Here is a 21,648-nt window from a genome sequence, read left to right as displayed (position 1 = left end):
ATGCAATCTCCTTTTGAATGTTCTTCCTGTTCTAGATCAAGAATGAGACATACATTGATTAAGTTACCTACCTGTGGTCACATAGCGAGTGACTCATTGGCAGAGGCAGGAATTAACACCTGGTATCATTAAATTCCTGCTTCCTAGCCCCCATGGCCTCTTGTATGTAGTGCTCTTCTCTTTCCTCTCCTGGCCTTTTTGCCTCTTGCCCACTACAGGGTTTGTTACACGTGTGACTTCCAAGGTGACAGTATCTGACCACTGCCAAGAAAATGAGACATTTTGCTATGGTTTTGACATACAAAGAAGCTAAAGTTCCTTTTATTTCTGATCTTTTGGGAGTGTTTTACCATGTTATCCCTGAGCTGATGCGCTGGCCCCGGTCTCCTCTGCTCCCATGCCTCCAGCACTGAACATGACAAAGGTGTTAGCCTGTCCTCTAACATTATTTTCTGTTTTTCTAGAAGCATCTTTGCTGCAGTCTCCCTGAAGTGGGAACGCTCTGCCCATACCCACTGTTAGTACAACAGTAATCGGTTGCAAAAGAACCAGTGGGTGGGTCCTGTAAATCCCAGCTCAGTATTCAGCAAAGTATAACATCTGTCGCGATCAATATTTTAGAGCAAGCCTGTTTGATAAAAACTTACAGTAAAGCCTTTAGCTTCCTCCTGAATAGCTAAATAATTCACGCCAGTGGCTCTAATCGCTTTAAGCTTCTTGCATTTGGAAGTAAGCAGCAAATTCAGGGTAAATCTGCAGGGAGGCAGCATAGCCAGCTGGAGCGTCTTTCTTGCAGGCTGCTGTGCTGGGAATGGAGTACCTTCAGGTTTGTGGTGGCTCCTGGGGTGTGCTGGAGTGCAGTCCGGCCCCAGATGGGCGCTTTGATCAGTACGTTTCGATGATGATCTGGCTGGTAAGCGCTGGCCGTCAGACATGCGTGTCCGAACTCTGCCCAGAGGGTCAGGGCAGAGGCACCGCACGGGAGCGCCCGGAGAACACGGGGGCTGGTGCGGGGCGGCTGCACGGCGCGCCCCGGGGCCGCGGTCCCCCCGGGCGAGGCGAGGCGAGGCGGGGGGGGCCCGCCCGCTGCGGGGCCGCCGGTGGCACCGAAGGGCTCCGGGCCGAGGCGGCCGCCCGGGTTGGCGGCACCGGGGCTCCGCCCGGCCCGCCCCGCCGCCTTCCCCCCTGCCGGGCGCGGGGAGGCGGGTCGGCTCCTGCCCCCTCCGCGCCTTGGCGGCCGGGCCGGGCCGCGGGCAGCGCCGCTGGCTGAGGGCGCCGCGCCGCCATGGCGGGCCGCCCCCCCTGGGCCGCGCTGCTGGCGCTGCTGGTGCTGCCGGTCCTGCCCCGCCGCGCCGCCGCCGGCTGTGCCGCCCGCGGGCTGTGCTGCCCGGGCCGCGACCAGGCCTGCCGCAGCGCCGGCTGGCGGCCCGACGGCTCCCGCGGGCCCTGCTTCTGCGACCAGGCGTGCGCCCGCACCCTCGACTGCTGCCACGACTACGCCCGGGCCTGCCCAGGTGAGCGGCCGGCGGGGCTCGGCCCCGCTGCCCCCCGCGCAGGCAGCTGCCCGGGCGGGAGGCGCCGCTGGGCGCCTGGGGACGCGGGAGGGGGCGGCCGGCCGGAGGGATGCTGCGGGCACGGTGGTCCCCGCTGAGGCTGTGGCTCCCGGGGGTGCTGGGGTCCCCTGGAGCAGATCGCTGGCGGGACGCGTCGGGATGCTGCGTGCTTGGACAGGAAAGCGAAGTGGGACTGAGTCAGAATCCCCCGATCCCTTTCCCTCTTGTGGGTTGAATGAGTATGGATGGGATCAGTTCTGCGGCACCTGTTAGTCCGTGCTTCCCGGCAGAAGGCACCGACAGCTCCAGCATTGGATCTGGTGGCAGCCTCGACCACAGTGCCTGTGTGGCCGTGTGCCGGGTCCCAGGCAGCGCTGCCCTCCCAGGGGCACAGCAGCACTCCCTTCCTCCCTCCATCCATCCATCCCTCCATCCATCCATAAATGTCTTCTGCTAAAGTGCGGATGTGAATTGAGGAGGTAAGTGATTTTAGTGAGTGGTGCAATCTCGGATTCCTTTCCCACAAACAGCACCTTCAAAAAGTCTTACCCGCTCGCATCATGTCATTTTTTTGAAACCTGCATGGCTGTGCCTTAGCAGCAGAGTTTTGCTCTAGGCAGATGGGCCTGCATTCCCGTGATTCAATTGCCCTTTTCCTTTCAAGTAAGAGCTGGAAAAAAGGGGGGAAATAAATTAATTCCAAAGTGATTTAAACAAGCCACGTCAGTGAATGAGGACAGGCTGGTGGGTCTGCGGACCAGCAACTCCTAAGTGCAGCGGAGAGCAGCAAGCATCAAAGTGTTGCCCATGGGATCCCGTAAACCTGGCTCACCTCTGGCCTGGGGCAGGGCACCCCAGGGCTGTGGGGAGGGTGCAGCTCGGCTGTCCTGCCGTTGGGGCTGGATGCCCCCGTGCCTTTGGTGCCTGTTCTGCACATGGCTGGGCTGTTGGGTGCTCCTGCAGTCCCGCTGAGTCTGTGTCCCGCTGCCCTCAGCAGTCAGGGATAACTGGGATGGATGGGAACCCCTTGTGTCTATTCCTCACATGACAGAAGAGTAATAAGGAGAGTGTTTGCAGCCCTTGTTAGGCATTGTGAGGGGGTGGAACGGAGCGGTGACTGCCCCTCGCTGCGCTGGGCACCTTTGCAGCCGTGCAGGTGTCCCAGGGCTGCCCTCGCTGCCAGCCCGGGGCACTGGGCTGCCTCTCCCAGCCCGGTGCCATCCTGTGGCTCGCTAGAGGAATAACAGCATCGGCGAGAAAGCTGGTTTTGTGGAGGATGAGGTATTTCTGCATTATTTCCTGTGATTCATTTGCGGTGGATGTAAGGGACCCAGTTCTACTTTGACTAGTATTGCCTTGGCAGCCTGGCCTTTTTTCCTTCCTCCCACCGCTGAAGAGCTGCTTTATCAAACTGAATTGTAAAGCAAAATATTAAGGCAAAGGCATTAACATCTGACAGCAGACAAAACTGAAGAGAGCAGAATATTCTGAGTAAATCAGATGCACAAAATGATAATAACGTTGGGAAGCCTACGATCCAATGCACAGACTTTTTTATGGTGCCATTGCTGCATAGATGAAAAGTCTCGATCACTTAGATAATTGATTTAACGCCTGATCTTTGAATAGGTTTAAAAAGCTGTTTGTGGTGACTTTAGACAAAGAAGAAAAGCAATAGCATTTAAAAGATCTTCCTGAAGCTTTGAAAGATAAGGGCAGTTTCAAATGAGGTTAATGCAGTGATCAGGGGTGTCCTGATTTTGGTTAAACCAGGACAAGGGCTTATCTGTGTTTGGTGGGAGAATAAACTGAAGTATCAATGCTCAGAAAGGCTGGGATTCGCAGCAGCATTTAGCAGTTCATATCCCAGTGAAATCACTGGGACTCAGGCTTTTGAATGCCTTTCAAATTGGGGTGCAAATGCCTGTTACTGTAAGGTGCTGAGCATAGTGGCTCTTCGCGGATTTGAATGGGCTCATAGAATCGTTTAGGTTGGAAAAGACCTTTAAGGTCATCAAGACCATTGTCTAAACAAAACCTTGCCCTGGTTTAACCGAGCACTTCCAAGTCCGTCATTCAACCGTATCTGCATCTTTAAATTGATGTCCTTAGAAAGGCTGGTGTGGTGTCTTGTCACACAGTGGCTCAGCTCAGTCACAAGATACAGAAATGCAAGGAGAGGGACTGTAGCCAACTGAGAATATGTAAGGCAAAAAATAATATATGATAATATATGAGTTTAGGCTGACCTGCAAGTGTTTTTCTCTGAAGGTATTGTTCTTGATGGTGAGGTTGTGTTGGTTAAGTACAACTGATCAAATATGTCATGGGCTATGGCTCCAGTTGCCTTTGGGAGAGACCAGCAGGTGAATGCTCTTGTGCTTGAGTGATTCCTGTGTTATTCCTGATAGCTCTCCCCAAAGGTTCAATCCTATGAAACTCAACTATGGGCATGCTCATGGAGAAGAGATCACGAAGGGGATATGTGACACAGGGAGTGGTGCCAGTGTGTTCCAGACTGAGCGAATGGGATGTTGAATGCTGAAGGCAGGCATTTCTTTAGCTGCATTGGAGGTCAAAGCTTAGGAGTTTAGCACCGTGGCTACTATGTGAGAGCAAGTAGGGATGCTCAATGCTGAGAAGATTTTTGAAGCACTACATAGTGCAGGTTTCCAAAATTTAAAGTCATGAGTCACATCCTCAGACTATTTTGGGACTGGTTCCAACACGTAGAAAGTGGAAGCCATTGTATTTCATTTTAGTTCTTGAACTTAACTCCAGCCTGCCATGCTGTGGTCCAGACTCCGTGGCTGGTCATCATGTGCTGTGTGACATCTCACAAGAGAAGTTGGTAAGATTTCAGGCCTTATCTGCATGAAGGGTCTACAACACCCTCCCTTTTCTCCTGCTCTTTATCCTGCTCTTCCCCTACCATGCAATTTGACCTTGTCTAATTTTAAAACTTTTCTCAGTTCATCCAGTGCAGGTCCCAGTTTGCAGGGGAGGGTTGCAGCAGTATAGGAGATAGAAATAATAGAAAAAAACCAGAAATAGGTGACTGGCCCCATGTAGACTGCTCTGGATGGCTGGAGCAGGTAATTTCCTGGGAGCAGAGCTACTGGGAACTGCTGAACAGAACTGTGGGACAAGCGTGAAATAAGGAAGGTTGTACTGAGCTTTGTCAGAAAATGTCTTTTCTAGAGAAGGCACATCACTGACATAACTTCTGTAACCTTCTATGTCCCTGTTTGTTACCCTACCTCCAGTTATCCCCTGTGTCGTGTCTCAGTGGAGCGTCTGGAGTGGCTGCGTGGAGCCTTGCAAGACCACGTATCGTGTTCGGAGGAGGCACATCATCCTGGAGCCCAGGAACGGAGGAGAGGCATGCCCTCCTCTGGAGGAGAGGGCTGGCTGTGTGGAGTACTGGTCTCAGCAAGGAACAGAGTGCAAACAGTCCCTGAGTAAGTCCACTGAAAATGTAAGTGGCTGGATACGCGAGGAGAGGACCCGTGTTTGAGGCAGCAGAGCTGATCTTTCTTTACTGTACTTGAAAAGAGTTGCTTTCAGACACCAGCATGTTTGCTGTGGACCTGTCTGGTGTAACTGAGAACTGTGCTCTTCACGCAGGGGCTTAGAGATATCCTTTCCTGGACAGTATTTGAAAGCAATGCCTGCTGTGGGCTGAGATCTGCTGTATTTCAAAAGTGAAATACTACAGGCCAGTTGTGATCTCGCTTATACAAGTGTAAATGTCTGGCAATTTTGATAGAGTTGGTAGATTTATGCCTGTTTAAAACTTCTGTAAGTGAGTGTTAAGCAGGATTTTTTTCTTTTTAATATTTTTTATTTTATGAGTCATCTGCAAAAAGTCATGAAGGAGCAATACCCATCAAAGGCAAGGTATGCCTTCTCTGCACTGGAGCAGAGTGCATGCAGAGGAGACCTCCATCTATTTCTGGAGAAAGAGCCTGATTTCAGTTTGTTCAAGTCAACTTTTCATGATGTACCTTAAATGATTTTTAGAAGAGCTGCTTGTCATTTTTACTGGTATTTTGGGGTCAAAATCGGTCCAGTCTGGATGTTGGCTACAACTGACTTTTTCAAACCTGTTGAGAGTTGTTAAGTGAATATTGCCTCCCCACTCTGTCTTTTGGGTCTGCCTGGTAAGTAGGCTTACTCTGCTTAGGTGGAAAACTGGCAACAGGACAGTTTCTCTTTTTAGTGAAATGGTTGATGGTCACAGATAATGTGAAAATACAAAGTTAGAATTGTTTTTGTCTCCTCCTGAAGATAAAAGCATATGACATTAAAGGCCTATCTTTACTGTTTTGCAGATGTTAACAGCCTTAGTGCATTATTGCCACTTATGCTATGTGTACTCTTTCCCTTTGGTATACGCAGTCCCAGCATTAATAACAACAGGAGGGTTTGGAAAAGCGAGGAAAAGAAGAGCTGCAGCTGATGGCAATGAAAGAGCAGGGTAAGTTGGAGGCTCAGCACAGGCGCTCAGTCACACTCCACCTTCAGTGTCTCACTGGTTGCAGTTTTGGGCCCAGCTTTTTGCCCATCAGAATCAGCGTTTCCCAGCAGAAGGGTGGCTCTTTTCTAGAGCAGGGTGCTGCTCTCCCATCAGCGACAGCAGTAACTGCAGTGCATCTGAAAGCTGTGGGTCTGCCTTGATATAAGGCCAGTACAAGACTGAAATTCAGCTCTTTGTTGATGGCATCGCTGCTGTTTAAGGTTGTGTGATCAAAAATCCGAAGACCATTCATTCAGCACTTCCCAGTGTAGAATCTGGTGCAGTCTGGACTTTTTTTACATAAATGGGGTAAATTCCCAGGGGACAGGGTTTGCTATCTTGCTGCATGGGAAGAACATCTTTCCCCCTTTTCAGCCCTTTCTTGGCTGTAACACTGCCTGTTTTCCTCTGCAGCACTGTTGCACCGCACAGGTACAGGCAGGGTTGTGCAGAAAGCTCTGTTGCATGTTGTCTTCTGAGACACAGCCATCTCTGTGTGTGTGCTGCTCTGCCTTCGGGCTGGTGCCTCAGACACAGGGGAGCTGGTATCAGCCTTCCCACTCCCCTTCTTTCCCAGCTGGGACCATGGCTAGCAGTGACACAGTGCTGATGGGAAAGGTTACCTTCCACTCTGTAACCCCTCATACACAGCTTTGCAAGCTCGTTATTCCCCAGGGGTTCTTGCTGCAGTCCCTAGTGTTTTGCCTGTTTCTTGTTGAGATCTGCTGTTCCTGTAAACACTGTGTGGAGTTTCCCAAAGCTGCTCTTCCAGTGTGATGCAGCCATGCACTTGTTGATTTATTTCCCCAAATGCTGTTGCACATGTAAGTATTTCCATAGTGTGTGAGTGCATCCATCCCCCTCACTTTCGTGTCTGAAGGAAAGAGCATCTGTTCACCCTGAGCCTTCCTTGGACTCCTCATTAGTTGAGCCTTCTCCCTGTAAAATTCAAAAATGTGAACACAGCTCTATTGCACACATATTTATCCTTGCTCTTTCCCTCAGGTAAGACAAGGAAGCAAATAGCTCACATGGTTCAGTGTGCTGCTTGAAGGTGTTTGGAAATCCCCGTAATGACGGATACAGACCAGTCTAGGCTAGAACCCAATCCTCTGCTGTGTTTCTAGATGGTTACTGAACTTCCTTGGTTTTCCCCTCCAAACAAGGCCAGTTCCTTTGGGCTTTCCTCTCGGGTCTGGTTAAAATCAGAAGCAAAGCAAAGTCTGAGCAGGGCAGAAGTGCTGTGTCAATCTGGTAGTCATCCCACTGAGATATGACAACCCCACTGTGTCACTTAGGAGGGGGATCATCACATCATCGTGTACAGACTGATTCTTAGTTCCTGTTGCAAGCTGCTCTGCAAAACCCGTTATAAGTAAGTGAGAGTAGATGATAAAGTGTGGTTCAGCAAGTGGATACCAGACTTGCACTCAGAAGACCTGTCTGTTGGTGGGGTTTTTTTTTGCTTTAGTCAAATGCTTGACCAATCTGCATCTCTATTTGTAAAAAAAGATGCCAGTAATACCTGATATTTTTTGATATGTCAGTTGAAAACACCAGCAGAGTAGTTTTCTTCCCTATTTAACCTTGTTGAAGTGCAGGTACACCCCATGTTCTGGTTTTTATGACCTTGGGTGTGGGATTTTTTTGTTTGTTTGTTTTCTGAATTAGTGTCCTGTGGTCATTCAGTTTAGTCTGTCTCTTCTAGTCCCATGGAGGGCTCTAATCTCGTTACTGAGCTAACCTGCTTGGTTGTTTTGATTGCAGGTACTGTGTTGAATTCCAGCTTGTGGCCATCACGCCGGGCTGCTTGCACAGCCACCACTCATACACTCACTGGATGCAGTATCTCAGGGAGGGCCACACTGTCTGTGTGGAATGTCAGCACCCAGCTTTAGACTCCAGAAGCCTACATTGTTATGGGGATGGCAGTGGAAGCAAAAAGTAAGAGTTTTAGCTTTTGTTTTCCTGTTGAATTTTTCATTTTTCTCCCTTGATCTGCTTGTCCCAGTTTCATAATGCACTGCGTGCAGCTCTCTGGAGCACTCTACATATATTAACTGGTCTTTGTTGCATACCATGAGTTTCTTGCAGATACAAAATAACCTGGGGAAGCTCATGTATTAAACCAGTGACAGAGCCAGGACTGAAGTGTGGCAGTACCTGCAGTTAGCCTGCTAAATCTCATTGACTTTTAAGTGGCACAGTTGTGGAGGTTTTTTGTTTTAAAGACACTCTAGCAATGCTTCTAAGGTTAATGGTCCTGTCTGATGTCAAACAAAACCAAATCTGTTTCTGATTTTTAAGCACTGGGGATTATGTTTCTACAAGTGACCCTTTGTGAGTGTTTCTGGTGAGTGGCAGCTGGCTTAGGGACTTGGTGTGTGTAAGTGTGCTGGCACTTGAGGTTGGATGGAAGTACTGTTAAATCTTTGCACTTTCAGCATCCTTTCCCTGGAAAGCTGAAGAAGCTTTGGGGTGACTGATGGGGACCACCCAGGTTGTACAAATTGAGCAGACTCCAGCAAAGAGGAAGGGAATGGCTTGAAGCTGCAGAACACATCTGTGGCAGAGCCAGAAACAGAGGAATCCTGGCTCCCGAGCTCTGCTGTGGTCACTGGAGGGACAGCTTCTGCACTGCTTTTATGCTCATACTCTTAGCCCCATTGTTAGTTTGTTAAAGGCATCCTCTGAAACCGGTTGGCAGCCCTGCCTGTCCATCAGTGCTGGGCAGGGATATTTTAAAATCTTATATAAATGTTGAAATAAGCATGTTCATTTGAATTAGAAACTCTAAATTAGCATTGTCAGACCTGAAGCACACAATGTGTTGCACTACCAAGACTGCCAATAACGGCCTTTTTTAGGCAGGGTTTTTCTCAGGCTTTTTTGTAAGAGGAAGTCATCTTCTCATGCCTCTTCCTTCCCTGCCTGGGCTTGTTATGTACAAAGGTTCCAAAAGCTTTTAGATAAAGAAGAAAAAAATCACAGTTGGTTTGGCCAGGAGTAGCTCTTGCCTGTGTTCAAGATGTAACTGATTATAAAAGCTTACAATAATGTTATTTTACTAAAACCCTGGAGCCAGACAGGAACATCAGATTAAGCAAAATAAAAATATTTTCAGGAATTCATTTCCTCATTGGGCTGCGAAAAGAGGCGAGCATTTTCATTTGCTTGACCTGGTGAACAGCACTGAGTGGAAGCACAGAAAATGGCACTGTGTCCTTTAGGATTGGTGATCTGGTTGTCAGGTAGCTGGTAGGCTGAAGGCTGGAGAGGGGTAACGATAATGGAGCTGGGGTGAACGGTGGCTGGTTCACTGAAGTCAGCACTCAGCCCTCACCTCAGCAGATGGTTTAAATCCATCCCAATTGAGCAGAGCCTAGAAATTGTTCCCAGAGTCTTGCTGGGGGTCTGTAAGCTGAACTGGTGGGACCCTTGCACTGCAGGCATGTGAGAGCCAGCAGGAAAGCCAACTTCTAACACCGCCAGCTTTTACCCCTCCGGCGTTGCTGCCTGTAATGTCAAATGAGGTCATGTCTGTGGCGTTTTCTAGGCAGGTATGAGCTCTCTGTGTGTGCCAGGCTGAGGTACTGTGTGTGTTCACTTGGTTTCATTGCCAGGGTGGTAACATAGACTTGAAGGAGTGGCAGAGGTGGCCTGAGCAGTGGACAAAGCTGCCCTCTACAAAAGGCAATGGAGATGCACTTTAAGCCTCCTTGAACCAGCAGCGCTGGGCAGCTGTGTCAGCGCTGGGCAGCAGGATGTGTGACTGGCAGGTGGAACATGAATGATGTCTCTGGTCTGCAGCTTCCTCATCGTGCGTGCGTGCGTGCGTGCGTGCGTGCATGCGTGCGTGTGTCTGTGTGTCTGTGTGTCTGTGTGTCTGTGTGTGTGTGTGTGTGTGTGTGCGCGTGTGCGTGTGCGTGTGTGTGAAGCCTCCCTTATATTCCGCATGGATCTTTTAGGTAACTCTCCTGTATCCCCCAGATAGGACACCTCCAGAACATGGTCTGGTGATCTTTATCACTGTATGTCCTTACAGTGGTGAGTCAAGGAGATTGTTGGCCAGGGCTGGGTATTTTGCTTGATTTTCTTGATATCAACATCTCAAGCGCAACTATTTGCTATAGGTATTCTTTATACGAACAGAGCTATCCTCTAATTTGTTTCAAGAAAGAATATACTTTTTTTACGAGGTTGCATGGAGGAAAAAACTGACCTCTGATCTCTGAGAAGATACTGGGTTGTTGGTGGGGACAGCCATTGAGTGGGATGAGGGAAATGTCTGTGAAAAGGCTTCTGCCTTCTGTTAAAGTGGCCATATCTGAGTGTGCACTTTGCAGGGGAGCAGTGCTCTGAGGGGATCGCGTGGTGAGCTCCTCAGGCTGGGAGTCGCTGGCTAGATGTGGAAGGCGTAAATGCGATGCTTGTAAAGAAAGGTGGAAGGAGATGGGAAAGCAACTGTTTCCCTGAGAGGGAGGATGGTGGGAGGCCAAAGCTGATGCCAGAGCCTAGGATGCGGCGAGTGTTGTTTGCCTAGATCTGTTCACAAGTCTCTTGGCTGTATGCTCGGTTCACGCTCATTTTGACTTCTTGCTGGTGTAACTCTGCCAGGACATGGGGACAGTTTGCGGTAACCACAGAGCGCTGGTTGTGCCGGCTGACCTGTGCCGTGGTGGGCTGGCCCGGGGCTCTGGGGCTGCTGGCTGAGGCTGTGCGGGGAAGCATGCACAGCTGCTGCCGTCGCACCCACGCGTGCCTGCACTGTGCTTCTCACCCTGTCAGCTCGGCAGCTTGTGCCAACATTAGTTCCCTGAGATATTGTTCCAAGAGTGACTCTCAGGAAGGAAAACATCTGACAGAGTTTAAAATAAACTCAGCAGTGCTGGTATATTTTGATGAGTATTTCCTAATTATCTTCTTCTGTCTAAGTGGGGTCTGGCTTATAAATGCTTCAGGTTGAAGAGAGATGCTGGTTATCTGTGCCTTCCACCTGTCTCCCACTCTGTAGAAGATGCTGGTTCATTTTAACCTCTGTTATGCAAGCTGAGGAGGTTTTCCAAAGTCCTTGATTTTCGGCCAGACCTGTGGCCATCAGGTGAGGATAGCTAGGATAATCTAGCTTGCATTGGCTTCTTTCTTCTGGAAGGTTATGAGATAAACAAGGCAAAGCATTGAGCCAGGAAATTGATCTGTTAATTTTGGGTCATCTTCTGAAAGATCTACAAATAAAGCACAGGCTTGACATCTGTGAAATTGTTGCTCAGCCTGTGTCTAGGAGGATCAGCTGGTTTTCATCATCTGGAGCAAGATGTGGCAGTTGTAGCACATGAATGTCCAGACTGCAACAGTCTGGGGCCATGCTCGTGGGATGGAGGGAGAGAGGAAGGGTGGACTTGATTTATGGCAAAGTCAGTATTTGCCTTCCTCATCAGCAAGATGAGAGTAAGCAGGTTTAGCGTATATGTTTAAGGAGTAAAGCCTTTTAAAGGTAAAGCTGCAGCCCAGAGTTCTGAAGGGTATGGGACTGCTCTGTGCACAGCTGGCCTGATCTGGGATCTGAATCCCCCCTGTGCAGATTCTGGAATTTTGAAATGACCCCAAGCCAAAAGAAAAATACAATGAGCCTTTTCCAACCATGCGTGATGCATAAAACTGTGCTCTGGAGCATGATATCTCATTAAACCAAGGTCAGGGTTATGTTTGTGGAGCTGGAGCAATCCAGTTTCCAGAAAACTATAAAACAAGCAGAACTTAGAGGTCTGTTGGGCTATTCTGTGGGCAGCTGTCTGCACAGGGCAAGAGTTGATCCAGTTGTGCTTCTCTGAAGGTCAGGGCTGGGACATACTGACGTGAGAAGTTCCCTTAGACCAACAAATGCTAAAATGTGGGAAGGAGCACGGCGCTATAGCAAAACTTAAGTTTCTGTGGCCGTTAGGCCAGCACTGCTTGGGAAAAATGGCCCGCGGACCTGCTTGGTTGTTTTAACAGGATATTTCTCTGTTCAGTTCTGGTCAACGTATTGATGGACCTGGGAGAAAAAGTGGTTTTTGTCCTCTACTTAAGAGGCCTGTGAGTAACCTTGTCCCAACACTTGTGGGTCTGGTACCTCCAGCTATTTGCCAGCCAGAAGCTGTGTTGGCGTGTAGCTCTTAGCAAGGCAGAAAAGCTTAGGCAAGCGTTCCACTACTGTGGTTACCCAGAGATGCTCCTGTCTCTGCACCTGCTCACACAGACACGTGCTGTGTGTTGCGTGCTAGGTACTTATCCAGCACCTTGGTGGCTATGGGTGGCAATAGAGCTCTGCCTGCTGAGGGGGAGCATGGTGTTATAAAGAAAAATGGAGAAAGGGGTGTAACCTGTCGGGTAACTTTGTAACCTGTCAGGTTTTTCACGAGAGGAGTTATGGGGATGTGGGTGTGCTTTGTGAATTGTTGCATGCAGTGCTGGGCACCTCGAGGGAATATTCCTGTGAATCCTTTTGGACTTAACATCTACAGTATGTGCTACTCTGGGTTCTTCTAGTCCAGTGTGCCTGCCTGACTGGGGCTTTACTTGGCACTATTGTAATCCTATGGGGGTCACTGTGGTTGCTGCTTCCTTACAGCAGTAGAAAGGCAGAATTGGATCCATGGAGTGAAAATGGATGTTAGCAAACTAAATGGGATTTACGGGGTGATTTAAGCCCTCGTTGCCCTGCAGCGGCGGTGCAGCACATTAACTTTCTTCCTCTTATGATTATGTTTCAGGAATCAGCTGTTGCACTGGCAGGCGGTAGGGAACCCTCGATGCAGGGGAACCTGGAAGAGAATTCGCCAGCTAGACACTTGCTCCTGCCCTTCTGTTCACAGCTTCTTGTTCATCTAACTTCTGACAGTCCCAGCGAGCGAGTGCTGTGATGGCTGGCACCAGCGTGTGGCAGCAGTCGGAACCACAACCAAAGCAATGACTTCATGTCAGAGGCTGTGCCACTTACTTTCAAGAGGTTGCTCTCTGTACTGGGGCATCCTGAATCCTCTCTGTCTGTGTGTACTCCTCGATTTCCAAAGAAATCAGGGTGGCTGTCAAGTGCCAGTTTCTTTCTGCCCTTCTATCCCTGAGAGGGGCCTGTCTGACCCTGATGACTTCTTGCAAATTCCCCCTTTCTTGAGAGGAACAAGAATTCACCAGATAAGGAATTGGACAAAAAAGGCCATATGAACCCAGGTTTAATTGTTATTTTTCTAAAGTCTCAATGAAGAATCAACAACACAAAATAAATTAACTCAAGTGCCTGCTTTTCATAGCAATGGCACTTCTTCATGGATGCTTCCTGCTTATGCTTATATATCTTCCCCTTGTTTTCAATCTCCCTGGTCTCACCATTTCATATTGATCCTCAGTCTTACAGAGGGTTGATTTTGTGCTGCTGAGACAACAGCAAAACATAGAAATGAGCCTGTTCAAATCTGTGAGAATAGAAGGTACCAGGGATAAATTAGCTCTTGGACTTCAGGTTTCAAGGAGCATCTCTGAGTTGCTCCAAAATGCAGTGCTCTCCTGGGGCTCTAAATAGGAAGTCATCCCAGCTGTACCAGGAGGGCTATCTTATAGCTTTGTATTTTTGACTGGAAAATATTTGAAATATTTTCTTTAAATTCTTCTGATTTATATTCATATTTTTCTATAAATGAAAATAAAGGAGACTGGAGACATTCTTCCAGTGTGTATCTATTTGATTAACCTGTGTAGTGCCGTCTCTTTAGTGCGTGAACCTGCCTAATTTGTTCCAGCCGATCCCGCTGTTGACTCCTCTGCTCTAGCAGGTAAGACTGGAGGAAACGTCGCTGCTATCCAGTTCCAGAATTAGTCAGGATTTACAGGTGTAAGTCCAGCACCACGACCTGCCACTATGCAGAAGTGGATGTGATGTTTCTTTTAATATACACATGCTTCTGGATCTGCTTAAAGAAAATTACAGAAAGGACTTGCGCTTTGCGGCAGGGTGCTGCAGTGGTGAGCGTCTGTGTAATGACATTTGTCAAAACCCAGGTGAGTGGCTGGGGGTGGCTCCAGAAGAGAGTTTAAATGCTCAAGTCTGACTCTAGATTTGGATTCTGAAACCTGTGTAATGTCCATGTTGAGGCTCTTTTGTGGAAACATTAAAGGGCTCTGTGGATACGTGCTTGAGATGCTTAGAGGCATGTGTAGTATGGCAATGAGAGGTCTGAAAGTGCCTGATGCCTCTTGGCCAGTACAGTAGGGATTTGAGAGCAAGGCTCTGCTTTTCATTATATGTTACAAGCTGTCTCTGTGGATTAATGATTCACAGTGGGTTGATCACATCCCAGAGTAGCAAGATTTTAAGGAAAAAAATAAAAAAAAAAAGGGCTTGTGCTTCACTGTCTGACATAATGTGTAACTAACTTGTGGCCTGCTCAGGAGTACTTGCTGGTTTGTGAGCAGAGGGATGCGAACCTCTGAGAGATGGCTTGGGAATAAATAACGGGAGTACAGCATTTCAGTTTTTGCAGTGAGGAATTCCTGTTGAGCTGGAAGCCAGTTTCATTTTCTTGGTGGAGACATAATCACGGTAGCATTTAGTCATTGGAAGTTGTTCTTTGTCCTGCAGAAGCCCCATATTGGGTCACAGGACTGTAAAGAGGCAGCTGGTCATTTCAGGAGCAGAGTGGAGCCTCCTATTGGAAACATTTTTCATTTTCAAAATCTATCCAAACTTTTGACAACACGAAACCCTGCTTTTATCAGATGCTTTCAGAATTGAGTACTTAAGATATAAAGGACAGAATTTTTGCTTAATAATGCTTAAAAAAACTTAGTCTTCCAGAAGTTACGTTCACTCCAGTGCCCTTCTCCTATAACATCAGAACCAGTCAAGTAGAAAAAGGCTGTATTGCAAGGTTATAAATGATAGTGTCAAGTGGGAAAAGCCTTATTGTCATCAGTGAAAGGATGTGGCAACTAAAAGCACATTAATTGCAGTACCTATTATTTACTGAGTATACTTGTTATCTGCGCTATGTTTATGTGTATGACTTTTATTAAATTGTCATAGTACTTTCTGTCACAGATTTAGTCCTGACACTAGTCTGTTTGGTTGTGAACCTTTCAGGGTACCAGACTGCCCTCCTGATTCAGTGTCTTGGGAATAAGTGAACCCTAAGAGACATTCTTTTGATAATACTTTGTCCTATTCTGGCAGAAACTGTAGGAAACTCTAGCCAGGTTTGGTGTAAATTTGATGTCTAGGAAGTTTGCAGAATCAGTTTTTTAAGTGAGCGAAGGTAGCTGTGGAGAGTTGAGAAGTTTGAGAATAGGCTGCTTAGATATAATAATCTGGGTCAGATCACTACAGAACCCGGGCTTCATTATATGTTTTGGAGTTTCATGGTAAGTTTGCTAAAATGCACTTTAGGTTGACTGAAACTGCTTGTGGATTCATGTCACATTTGATGATTAGTCCTCGTAAATGGAGACAGAAGAAAAAGGGGGATTTAGAAGTGGTGGAATGTTATTATACCTCCTAAGAAGTGCTTTGATCTTTGATTTTGGAGTTTTATTTCAAGAATGGAAACAACATGAGTCAAACAAAGTATTTCATTGAGCCTGCTCATTGTTTCCAAGCTTCTGTTTTGAGGAAAATGTCAGAGAAAAAAAGCCCTCATTTTGAATTGACCGAAATGAGTTATTTATCAATAGTGCTCTCTTTTGGGTCCTGCTTGTGAGACAGCCGTGATACTAAATTAGTAAGCACAAAATAGTCTGTTCCTATGGCCAATGACTTGTTGGTCAGCATTTTTTTTTTGCTGCTGCATTGGCCCTGAGAGCTGATAACAGAAGTTCCTAACAAGAGCTGCTGGTGCTGGCTTGGTAGGACTTCCAGTCTTTGCTTCTGTCACCAAAACCCTGGGGATGCAGGAGTATGAAAGAATTAGTCCCTGAGGGACCCTCACAGCAGCTGTGGTTCTACACTGGCTATGTCTCTTAATGAAACAAGACATTGCAAATGTCTCATTGCATCAGCACATCCTAAAAAGGGCTGTGCAGTGTGCTGGCTTCACCTCCACGCTTTGGGTGACTGTACAGACAAATCCTGTTGGTAAATTCCTGGAGGAAGGAAGGAGATACAAGTGTGTGTGTGTGAGAGAGAGCAACAGTGAGCCTTTTACTTTGACGAAGATAATGAAGCTGTCAGATCACTTTCCCTGCAAATGAAGATCCACTCATGGTGTAGACACATACTGAGTCCTGCTTGTTTCCTTATAGGGGCTTTATCACCATCATCATCATCATAACCTCCATCATTTCTGCTGCCTGAGTTTTGGGAAAGACTTGGAAATCCAAAGCAAAATACTCCTGAAAAAATGGCTTTGTACAGTAAACATGCAAGGCAGCCAGACGTTGAGGAGAGGCTGTTCACCAAATATGACAGCCGTTCCCATGACAATGCTAAAAACCTTTCACCAGTGGGTATCACCAGGAGAACGTCTCCCAAGGCAAGTACATGAAGCCAGGAGCGTAGTCCTCATCTTCCACAAATCATCCTGTTGGGCATGGAGAATGAGGCGCTGCCAGCTGTGCACATGCAGCTCCATCTTCCAGGCACCAGCTTGGCTCCAGATGAAAGAAGAGCAAATAAAGCCAAAGAACCAGTGAGCCTGATTTATGCAAAAGGAAAATTAAGCTTGATTGATGTTCCTAACTTCCCTCTGCTCTCCAGCTGAGGATCTCAATTTTTAATGATGAAAAGCCAAGCAAGAAATCCAGGCCATTTTACAAACTGCTGAAGAAGCCATGTGATTTTCTCAGTTGTAGAGAAATCTTTCCAGTCATGATGGAGATAGAGGGAGACCCTGGGAGAATTCTGCTTTTCTTCACCTTAACCCTGTAGCACCCAGCCTGTGATTCAACAGTTTTCTTCTGCATTTGAAACATAAGGTGGTAAAAGACCATTCAACAATGAATGTATGAGGATCTGCTTCCTTTCTTAGGGAGAAAGCCCTTGTGCATTTGGAAAAAAGAGATAAGATATGCCCAGAAAGCTCAGGAGCCAAAGGTAAAGGTAAAGAACAGTAAAAAAATGTGATTTTCTTAAATAGCCTTGTCGCTTTCAGGACAAACTATTTTTTTTCTTTTGCTCAGTGGCCAGAGAAGTTGAGCACATTCTGCATGAATGGTAGGAGTCAGCAATACTCCATAAATGAGACTACTCTGTTATCTTTAGCTTTCCAAACCTGATTTTTTTTACCCTTCATTTTGTGTATTTTGAGTCCTTAAATATTAAGATCACTGCCTTTTTTTTTCTTTCTTTTTTTTTTTTTTTTTCTGTGAAGAAGGTTTTTTTAAGTCCTTTCCAGTTATAACATTAGTTGCTTGGTGATAGTCGTGACACTGCAAGTGGAGGAGTAGAGGTGAGAAAGGAGAGGAGAGTCTGAACCAGCAGAGATTATTCTGTTCTGTAAACATGTCTCCTGCAGCTTAAAACTACAACCCCAAATATTAGCAAGATATTTTTTTTTCTTTTTTAAATACCCTGGTTCTCTCATTCTCAAGCTGGGTGAAATACATTCACTTGTAAAGACTGTTCTATGCATCCGTCAAATCACCAGCTTTTTAAATCCCCAGGGCTATGCAGGGTCTCCAGGCTGCTGGGCTGTTGTACCCCCAGCTGGGCTTGTCCTGTGACACATGTGCACAGCTCGCTGTGACACTGTGGGACCTGGATGTGCATTCGGGACAGGACGTGCTCGGCTGCATCTTGTAAACAAATTGATATTGGAAAGGGAGAAAAGTGGAACCATGGTGCAGTTTGTCCGTGTCTGCTGACCAATACCAGAATATCACCCTTTTTTCCTGAGTTCAGGCACAGTGTGTGACCCCATACTCCCCCAAAGCCAGGAGTTCCACACCCTGGTCCATGCCACAAAGGAGGTGCAATGTTTCTTTTTACCACCATTCCCTAACCCTCAGGGTTGAAGATCCTGTGCTGGGACCTGGGCAGAGGTCGGCATCGCTCTTTCTGTTCCCTGTTCCATTGCTGTTACCTGCTGTGCTCTGTGCTCGTTGTACTTGAGCTCTGTTGTGCCCTTTCCGTGCTGCTAACGGCTTTTGGATTCCTGGAATGGTGGTGCAGGATGATGCCAGCACTATTGGGCTTTCACCTTCCTCCTCTTCTGTAACGATCCTCAGACCAATTAACCGATTCTTGATGTATCCCTTGCACCATTTTTCAGCTGTTAACAGGTGGAGCAGAAGCTGTCTGCAAAATGGGAAAAATGGGAGTTCCTCAGCTCCTTCTGCTGGCAGGGGCGAGCCGACGCTGCCTGGCTTGCTGGATCCTGTGCCTTCCTGCTCACCCACAAGCTGAGGCTGATCTGTGAGTGCTTGGAGCTCCTGTCTGAGAGCACGTAGTGCGACTGGACACCATCCCCATCCGAGTGCAAGTGTGCTTGTGTCTGTGGGGGGCTCCCCTGGGGCAGCACCTGTGACCTGATTCAGCATCCTGGCTGCTGGGAGAAATGGTGGGATATAGGAGAGCATCTCCAGGAAACAGTTCTCAATTGTGTTAGAAGGATACTAGGTGGAGAAACGGGGTTTCTCCAACATGACAACAGGATGCTGTTATTTTTCCTTTCTCTGTTTTAACTGTGTCTAGCAGCTGGATGCAATACAGAAGCAGATCCCTGAAATTCTTTAAGAAGGAGTGTGGCTTAAAGCTCGATTTTGGTTCAAGGGGATAAATGAGCGAGCTGTTTCACAAATGATGCTCAGGCACAAAGTGAGTCACCTCACCCACCTCTCCCTCTCAGCTCCCCGCTGGGGGCATCGGCTGTGCTGGTTTGGGCACAGCAGTGTGAAAATGCAGCCTGTGATCACCAGTGGAAAGAGCCGATTGCATGTGGTTACGAAAGCCCACAGCCACGGAGCTTGTGTTCTGCCGGGCTTTTCCCCCTCGGTTTGCCTGGTTAGGGTGAATCCTGACAGGTACATGCTTTTGCGTGCTGAGCTCCTCTGCGTGCTGCACTCTGAATATTAATGTCATCTGCCCAATTTAGGAATAAAGTCCTAAGCCATTCATCTTTCTATGGCAGAAATAAAGCTTAAATATTTCCAAGAAACCCACCACTGTTTATTATGCTGGCTAAGCTGGAAAGCCTTAGTTACAGTGTGTACTGAGGACTGACAGCCAGCTCCAAAAGACATAATACACGAGCCCCCGGAGCACAGCACCTCCCAGGGTGGCATGCTTGTGTGTAGGGGAGACAAATGCAGCGTGAGGCTGCCTTGTTTTACCTCTGACATCTAAACAAATGGGAAAGGAGCTGTGCTGTGAGAGACTGAGCGCGCTCTGGGCACCGGGGGGAATATCAAGGCTTTATGCAGGAATAGGTTCCCCTAAAAATGAAATCATCATCAGCTGGGAGGTTGCCAAAATGAGTTGCAGTCTTCTCTGCACAAAATGACCCTTTAGAGCCATAAGCTTGCTACCGGCACAGGGCTATGAAATATTAAGACTTCTGCTGTAAGATGCTATTTCTTCTTGTTGTTTGTCCTCAGAGCTGCCTGGCTGCGGGGAGAGACTTGTGAAACTGCCCCTCCGCCCTGATGGGGACGGGGTGTTGTTGGCACGCCGGGGGGCACCCCAGACATGATTTGGTAACAAAAAGGTAGGACAAAAAAGACAGCCACGGAGAAGAATCTGCAAGACCTTCTTCCACAGAATAGTGGAGTACGAACTGCAGGACCTGGTGAACATAAACATCTCAGCTTCCAAAAACTGGTTAAGCTTTTGCCATCAAACAGCAAATGTCAAAACAGAGAAGTAAGTATATATGGTAGCCCAGCCAGCCCTAGCAGTGCCCCTCTGTGCGTCACTGCAGCTTTGTTCCCCACTTACACTGCTTCCTTATATGAGCATTTTCTTTGAAAATATTATATACGTGGAGAACACAGAGGCAGATCAGTTTTGTATCCTATATAGCAATGTTCACGCCTGCTTTGTTACTCCAGTCTCATTGTCTCAATAATCCAATAGATCTTTACCTAGTTTTAAGTTTTGAAGGTCTCAGTTTTAATGATTAAAGGCTTAGACCTAATGCGAATTTCTAAACCAGTTTTTAAGAGCAGTTTCTTGACTGGAGCAGGACTGCCCACACTGGTAATGTTAACTACATGTCAGGTACCAACAGAAGGACAGGTCCACCTTCAACAGCATCTCCCGTGCACAGAGCCCCAGCTGGTGGCAGCTCAGGGGACCAGGTAGATGCCCTTCCCAAGGGGCCAGAGGTAATTCACTCTGAGCTAGTTAAATTTTGAATTTAAATGGTCTCTATTTGCCAGTGATAGTTCAAATGTTGTTATTAATAGATATATATTTAATATATAAATATATATTAAATATATATATATATAAATATAGAATTAATATATGAAGCAGTGGGCAGAATTTACTGTGTACTTCTCGTACCGTGTATAGGGCAGCTGGCCTGCAAGTCAGTAGTAAACCCCAAAGCAGAAGGATCCGGCAGGTAGCTGTGCTGTCGGAGATGCTGAGCGTGCAGAGGAGAGGCTGTACGCGCACCTGGGCGATGGGCTGATGGTGCAGGGCATCTCCAGTGCCTGGCTCAGCAGTTGCAGTTGTATCTCTCGCGGCTCCAGTCGCAACCGCAGCGTTTCGGGAATAGCTGTGGTTTTGTTTGTAATGTGGATGGGCTTTTCTTTCTTTTTTCCTTCAAATGCAAATAGTCTCCAAGGTTAATGCTGTTTCTCCGAAGGATGGTCCTGCCTGTGTGAAATCATGGACAGCTGACCACCACATCTTGGGTGCAGGCTCACAGGGCAAGTATGGGGACTCCTCTAGCACATCAGCTGTGTGGCTTAATTTCTGTGTCAAAATGCAAAACAACCTGATGGCAAATGGGACCTTTGGATGTGAGAAATCATTCAGCTCCACTAAAGTGGTTTTTTCTGGTTTTGTTTTGGGTTTTTTTTTGGTAACATTTAGAATTGCACTATCAATAGTCATTAACAGAGGTTTCCTAGAAATGAAAATTACATGTAAAAACCAACGTACAATTAAATTGATGTGATTGGGGTTGTCAGAGAGAGGGGAGCGTTTACCGTAGCTGGCATCAGTAATTGGTGTTACTAATGTAAAGGCATTGACGTGTCAGGGTGTGTTACAGCTGCCCTCAGCTGGAGTTTGAAGCAAGCCATGCAGTCACAGTGTGTCACCTGTGTCCTTGAAGGAGAAGGGAGCAGAGCTGGCGGTGAGGCAGGATGGCACATCTGCTGCCTGCCCGCTGCCTGGCGCTGCCTGAAACAAGTCTTTTTTTAAGAGTTCCTCACCACACAGCAGCTGTACGAGCCCCGAGCAGCACTGAGTCATAAGCAGTCATGGGAATAAACCCATTCAATAAGTCATAAGTGTCACAGGAGTGATGGGCAGTGTCCTCTGCCCGGTGTCCGCTGGGTGAGGGGGAGGAAGGATGCCTGGCTGGAACAGGCAGGCAGGGAAGGGCAGGAGCAGGGAGAGGCGCTGCGCTGCTAATAGGTAGCAAGAGAAGCGCCCTG

General features: G+C 47.5%; 1 protein-coding gene and 1 long non-coding RNA gene across 2 annotated transcripts; both read left to right on the top strand.

Annotated features, from left to right (window-relative positions):
- Positions 1 to 1,242: 1,242 nt before the first annotated feature.
- Positions 1,243 to 13,797, top strand: LOC119154906 (somatomedin-B and thrombospondin type-1 domain-containing protein-like). The gene is made up of 5 exons (XM_037402899.1): positions 1,243 to 1,514; positions 4,820 to 5,014; positions 5,955 to 6,033; positions 7,840 to 8,016; positions 12,825 to 13,797. The coding sequence occupies exons 1-5, from the start codon at positions 1,286 to 1,288 to the stop codon at positions 12,940 to 12,942; spliced, it is 798 nt and encodes a 265-aa protein (XP_037258796.1). The 5' UTR covers positions 1,243 to 1,285; the 3' UTR covers positions 12,943 to 13,797.
- Positions 13,798 to 18,708: 4,911 nt separating this feature from the next.
- LOC119154697 lies at positions 18,709 to 21,072 on the top strand. The gene is made up of 3 exons (XR_005106519.1): positions 18,709 to 18,853; positions 19,633 to 19,897; positions 20,821 to 21,072. It is a non-coding gene; the product is annotated as an uncharacterized LOC119154697 (long non-coding RNA).
- Positions 21,073 to 21,648: the final 576 nt, after the last annotated feature.

Source organism: Falco rusticolus, chromosome 10 (assembly GCF_015220075.1).
Source record: "Falco rusticolus isolate bFalRus1 chromosome 10, bFalRus1.pri, whole genome shotgun sequence".
Classification (NCBI taxonomy): domain Eukaryota; kingdom Metazoa; phylum Chordata; class Aves; order Falconiformes; family Falconidae; genus Falco; species Falco rusticolus.
The sequence above is the reverse complement of the archived record's forward strand: the minus strand, read 5'-3'. Positions and strand labels throughout refer to the sequence as shown.